General features: G+C 39.7%; 1 protein-coding gene across 1 annotated transcript in view; it reads right to left on the bottom strand.

The window, feature by feature from the left end:
- TEAD4 (TEA domain transcription factor 4) overlaps positions 1-6425 on the bottom strand; it is a 59448-nt gene that overhangs the window by 19958 nt on the left and 33065 nt on the right. The window contains exons 4-6 of the mRNA XM_035313295.1: positions 5064-5128; positions 4114-4176; positions 258-392 (exon numbers count right to left, since the gene is read on the bottom strand). Coding sequence (XP_035169186.1) covers positions 258-392; positions 4114-4176; positions 5064-5128 — 263 coding nt within the window. The remainder of the gene's footprint in view (positions 1-257; positions 393-4113; positions 4177-5063; positions 5129-6425) is intronic.

Raw genomic sequence — 6425 nt, 5'->3', positions numbered from 1 at the left:
AAAATAAAATAAAATAAAATAAAATAAAATAAAATAAAATAAAATAACATAAAATAAAAACACTGTTATTTTGCATCAGTGTGAGCAAAGAATCAGACTCAAACTTTTGAAGCTATATGATAGATTTACTCTACAAAGAAAATGCCTTTCGGCCCATTCTTTCCAATGTTCTCAGGATATTCCTGAGCAGGACCCAACACCCTTTCAAGTATTCAAGTGCCTTCAGTCCAACTCCTCCAAGACAATGATTCACTCACCCCAGAAACAGCAGGGTAGGCTGGTCGTGGGAGACCAGGCAAAGCCATTTTACTATGGAAGGCAGTTGCAGAGATAATCTGGGCAGATGACATTGTAGCCATACTCTGCATGGCTTTATCTTTAGCTGCCTGATCCTAAGAGCAAGAGTAGAAAGAGAAAAAACAGAATGATTATAATGATAAACCTGCTGCCTGGCCTAATGCTGCATAAACGGGATTATCACCAGCTTCTTTGTAGGGAATAAGTATCTCTAAGAAACTGGGCAGCAGATTTGCCAATAACTATCCTAAGAACTCTTCAAAGCTTGAGTCCCTCATCCATTACTATATTTTCAATGTGACTTATCTTCCTTTCTGAAATATTAGGATCACTGTTTTAGACACTATTAAGCATTTGTACTTTCTGTCTGAAGGTTTTCAAGCCCCACAGTTGAAATGTTTTGTTACAGAAAATATGACCTAATTTAAAAAAAATAAAATAATAATAATTAAAAAAGTTAATTGTTAACTCAAAAGGAGTTTGTCTTCATCATTGCAAAAAGACTGTCTCAGTTCAGTACTGCATTACTCCCAGGTAGAACTAAACGTTTTATTACCATTCTTGGGGAAACAGGAAATCTTAATAACCTCCCAGGGCACATACACAAGAACATTTTGTTTTGTATTTTAGCAGCACTGCGGAATTGTACACATCTTTACAGGCAATATCAATGCAACAAACAGGGGGTCTAATGTATAGTTAAAACTAAGGGCATTCTTCATTTCTTCTACCAATAAATAACTGGACAAGCAAAAGTACTTTGCCACATTCTTCCTACACCCCTCTAAAAAGTAATCTTTACCATTTAGATACGCCATATTTATCTGTGGCATTATAATTATAATGGGAATGCCACAGATGAACTGATGGCTTGGAGAAGTTGCTGAAAGAGGTAAGCTCTTGTCCTCCTTAAGAATTCTCAAAACTACGAGATTCATTAATTTTAGTAACTGCAGTAAGTTCTCACACTTGGGTCTCCATTCTCTCTCCCCCTTCCTAGGGTTTTCTGAAGGTCAAATCCCAGGGATACTGATGTGTGTAATGCAAAAACATTTGGAGAAAGTGTAACAGAAGCTCAAGAATAATTGATAACGTTTAAGTGAAATAATCTGAATGGGCACAACATTTTTTATGGTCTCTATGACTCTTGTCAGTACCATTAAAATGTATGGAAGCATTTTAATTACTGAGAAAGTTCCTAAGTATCTCCAAAGTGAAAATTACGTTTTTCCAAATGCAGCTTAAATGATGCTTTGGGTAATTCTTTAAGGATTTCATGCAACATTATCAAGGTAAGAATTCATTTTTCTTTTATTTTTCCCATGACATTTCAAGTTGTCAGTGCAGAAAAGTGTTTTTTTTCTTCCTCTATTTTCTCTCTAAAAAAATCGTATTTGTCAACCTGAGTTTATCTATGAGTTTATGGGGAGAAATAATTAAAATTACTTCTGGATGTATTGAAATAAATATTTTTTAAAAAGAAAAAAAAAAAAAGGACAATTAAGAAGGAAAAAGATTTTCTCTCTCAAAATCTTTTTTTTCCTCTTTTGTTTAAATGCCTGTCCGATTGCTGGAAAATAGCATGTTTTTGCTAGAGACATCTCCTTTCTCTTTTGCTCTTTCAGCTAACAATTCTCTAGTCATTTATATTTGTGTTTCCAGTAAAAAAAAAAAAAAAAAAAGGCATCAAAAACTTTTACCAAACATTAGCAATTTTTGTCTTTTGTTTTTATACTTTCAAAACACACTGGAATAAATAATAATAAAAACAAAATGTACCTCTTTTTTCTTTAGTATAGTATCAGTTAGCCACCCAAGACAGAAAACTACTGCCTTCTTTTCTTCAAGCTTTACTCTACTGCCCTCACCTCTATCTACTATAGGAACAGTGCAAGCTTAAGGGAGAGACCCCAGTTTGTGTGGGAGAAAATAGTATTAGACTACATGTTCTGAAAAGTCAGCATGTAGCTGCTTGGAACTCTACTATATAAATGTAAAAACATATACACAGTGTGGAAAATGAACAGTGATAGAAGAACACGCAGCTATCATCAAGAACTTAGAGGAAGGGCAGTAACTTACGTGATTTCATTTCCTTGCTCTGTGGAAATGACTAGGGAAAGCAAAGAAGTAAATGAATTGAATCAGTGCTACAGACTCGCCTCTGCAGGCAGAAAGGAACAGTCTGGTAGTGGGGAATGGTTCACTGCAGGCAGCGGGTAGAGCTCACAGCATGGCCAGTGGTAGTGTAAAGGGAGAACAACCAATGGCTTCATGGAGCTCCCCGAGACACCTTCGTTCCCTGAGAACAAAAACGGCCAGCTCTTGTGTACTAAGTAGAAACAGGCTCGGCTGACGGACTTTTCAATCATGCCAAATCCCAGAGCTGTGACATGCAAGGAACAGAATCAAGGTCACAGATATAAGCATCAGTATATCTTTTAACACCCCAGGCAGTTGTTGTTTCCTACTCGCTCTAACTTGCCTCTCAACCAGGTCTTCGCCTGAATTGACTGCTTAACAGCACCACAGGCTTCAAACTTTGGCAGCCCTACCTAGAAGCACTGAATTAGATAGTCACAATTTGCAGCTCCTTCTCTTTATCAGAGCAGCTGGAAACACAACAGACAAATTACAGACACAACAATGAGTTTCTAAAATGGACCTGGAAATGGGGTGAGGGAGGTGCACAGTCACGACCATTAGAGGCAATCACTGCTCACACTAGAGATGCATGCACTTTAGCACTGGTCAAGACTAGGTGCTAACATTTCATTCACAGAAAATCTACACCTTGTGTGGCTCAGGAAGGAGCTACCCAGCCAGCCAAGGGAAAAAATGTGACAGCTTTCCACTTAAGAGTCCGGGCTGGACTGAGATATCAAGACCCTCATCATCACCTAAAGTATGCCATAACAAGTCAGGAAGGTCTTTCCTGACTGTCTGAATGATTTATAATAAGGACTGGACCTCACATCCTGCTCAGCAGGCCCTTTCTGGATGGGCTAGAATGGGCAGGCCCCAATCTAATGGGGGCACGCTCTTGTGCAATTGTCACCCATAAACATGACCTTCTTGATATTTTTGGCAATTCAGTCTGAGCCATTTCCCTGCTTCAAATGTGAGTGGAAATAAACAAGAGGTATCAGTTCATTAGCTTGATCTCAGAGCTCTTCCTACAGAAAGGAAAACACAGAATTACTCAGGCAAGTAGACAGTAGTCATCCATTTTCCTTATCAGCCCAGGCCTCTTCAAATCAGGTCTGAATTAATCGAAGGGCAAAGTCTCTTCAGCTGGTACCATTTTACATGAGAAGAACCCAGGTGGCTTTGTAACTTCCTTCCAAGTTCTGCTGACTCAGAATACTTTCCCAGGGCTAACTCCATGCCACTACAGTAAAGGTAGAACTAGTACAGCACTAACTGCAAGGCTACCCATTCCCAAGGCCTACAAAACACTATGGAATGATTACTGGTCAACACTTGCGACCATAACCCCCTCCTTCTCAGGTAAACACTCTTCCAAGGGACATTCAGACTTGAACAACAGCAGCGTAAACCGGAGGTAGAAATCAGACACATCAAAATTAAAGTTATTGTTTCTTTAATCTTTAAATAGAATTGCCTCAGACGTCACAGAGCTCCAACAATACAAGTGTTTGCACAACACTTCCTGGGAAGTACCTTTTCCTCTCCAGCTTACCACAATTCAGTGGCTAATCTCAGCCTTTTCTGAGGCTATTCAAAGAGGGAACGGATGAGGGAATGGCTGACTCAGGGGGCTTGTACGATATGTTAAAAGGATACCCATAATACCTTGAGCTTGGCTTGGATCTCTCTGGCTTTCCGCCTTGCCAGGACCTGGATGTGACTAGATACCTGCATTGAAAGACAAAATCCATCTTCATTCCAGAGGAGTATTTGGTAGCTGCTTGCAAAAGTAAACAGTTTACTTTACACACCTTATGCAATAGGGAGTTATTTAGGTTTGTGGAGGAAGGGGGGGGGTTGAGATAGTAATGAGATGCTTTTCTGGGCATAATGGTCATGAAGTAAGGCGGGTTATCAACAAAGACAAGCCATATAAAGCCTTTTCCAATTCAAATCTCTTTATTAAACCAGAGACCTCTTCTAAAACTGAACAACCTATCCATAAACATGGGGATTAAGAGTTCTAATTTCTTTACTCCCCATCTTGGCCTCCTCTTGGGAGAAGGGAAACCCATGTTACATACCCTTGGCTACTATATAATGACTCTCAGAATCTGGGCTGAAACACGTCATAGAATAGTTTAGATTAGAAAGAACTTCTAGAGATCAACTATCAACCTTCTACACAGAGGAGGTCCATGTTGCTCGGTGCTTTGTCCAACATAGCCTGTACTGTCATTCCTAAAACACAGAGGTGCCTTTTTCATCCCACGTGCCATGTATTTTCAAAATCACCATTGTTGTCTATTTGTCTGACCTGAACAAAGAATCCTTCACTGATGTTCACTGAAATGAACGAATGAAAGAATAAAATCTCACTCTGTTTAACAGCAGAAAGAATTGTGGGTCACAATGTGGATGGGAGGTGGAAGTGCTACAGTCCTATTATCAAATGCCTGAGCTGACTCTTGCCACCATTGTTATTAACCAGCTCAGCACAACCATCTATTTCCACAAAAGCTAGAAACTAATAGCAAGCAAGTAGCAAGGAATTTGTTCTCATAAGCCTACAATATGTGTAGTGGTCCAAAATAACCCCAGAACTTTACACCTACCTGTTTCCTTGTGCGTGTTTTCCCTGTTCTCAGCTTAATATAGCGGGCAATCAGTTCATTTCGGCCTGAAACAGAGAAATAAAATAAAATAAAATAAAATAAAAATAAAAATAAATAAATTCCATTCACACTCCATCATTCAGAAAGACAAGAAGGAAGAACCAGGAAACAGCAGGCCAGACAGCCACACCTCAATACCTGGAAGTGATGGGGCACCTTATACTGCATTTCCAGATACAAAAAGGACAAGAAGGTGATTGCAAGTAGTCCACATGGATTTACAAACGGGAAATCATTCTTACCCAACACAGCTTCTACAATGAGATGACTAACTTGGTGGATGAGTGGAGACCGCTACACATTGAGTACCTCAACTTTCGTATGGCATTTGAAACTATCTCCCATAAACCCTCATTGACAAGCTGAAGAAGCATGAGTTGGGTAAGCAGACAAGAAGGTGAACTGAAAACTGGCTGAACAGCCAGACCCAGAGGATTTTGATCAGTGGCACAAAGTTCAGTTAGAGGCAAGTCTGTAGTGGTGTACTGGGCCAATACAGTTCAGCACCTTCATTAATGACCTAGACAATGGGACATAATGCACCACAGAAAGTTCACACAAAACTGGGAGGAGTTGCTGATAGACCAGATTGGCTGTACTGCTATTCAGAAGGAGTTTGACAGGAGAAGGACCTTGACTGGAGAAATGGGCCAACAGGAATCTCATGGAGCCCAACAAAGGGAAATGCAAAGTTCTGCATAACTCTAAGCATCAGTATATGCTGGGAACTGACAATTTGGAAAGCCACTTTGAAGGAAAGGACCTGGGCTGAAAACAAACGGAATGTGAGGCAGGAATGTGCCCCTCCAGCTAAGAAGGGCAACAGCATCCCAGGCTGCATTAGGAAGAGCATTGCCAGCAGGTCAAGGGAGGTGATCCTTACCCTCTTCACAGTGCTACTGAGGAGCTATCTGGAGTACTGTGTCCAGTTCGAGGCTCCTCAGCCCAAGAAAAATGTAGACATACTGGATTAAGTCCAGCAAAGGTCCATTAAAAATAATAATAATAATAATAATAATAAATAAATAGAAGATTAATGGACTAAAACATCTTTCACATAAGACTGAGAGTGCTGGGCTTGTTCTCTGCCTAGAGAAGACTCTTGGATAGTTTTATCAATGAATATAAATGCCTGATGGGAGTAAATGAAGAAGGGCCCACTCTCTTCTCAGTAGTGCACAGGAGAAGAGACAATGATCACAAAATGAAACACATGAAATTTCACCTGAACACAAGGAAAAAAAAAAAAGGAAGGAAAAAACAAAACAAAACAAAACAAAAAAACAAAACAAAACAAAACAA

This window comes from Oxyura jamaicensis, chromosome 1 (genome assembly GCF_011077185.1).
Source record: "Oxyura jamaicensis isolate SHBP4307 breed ruddy duck chromosome 1, BPBGC_Ojam_1.0, whole genome shotgun sequence".
NCBI classification, from domain to species: Eukaryota; Metazoa; Chordata; class Aves; order Anseriformes; family Anatidae; genus Oxyura; species Oxyura jamaicensis.
The sequence above is the reverse complement of the archived record's forward strand: the minus strand, read 5'-3'. Positions and strand labels throughout refer to the sequence as shown.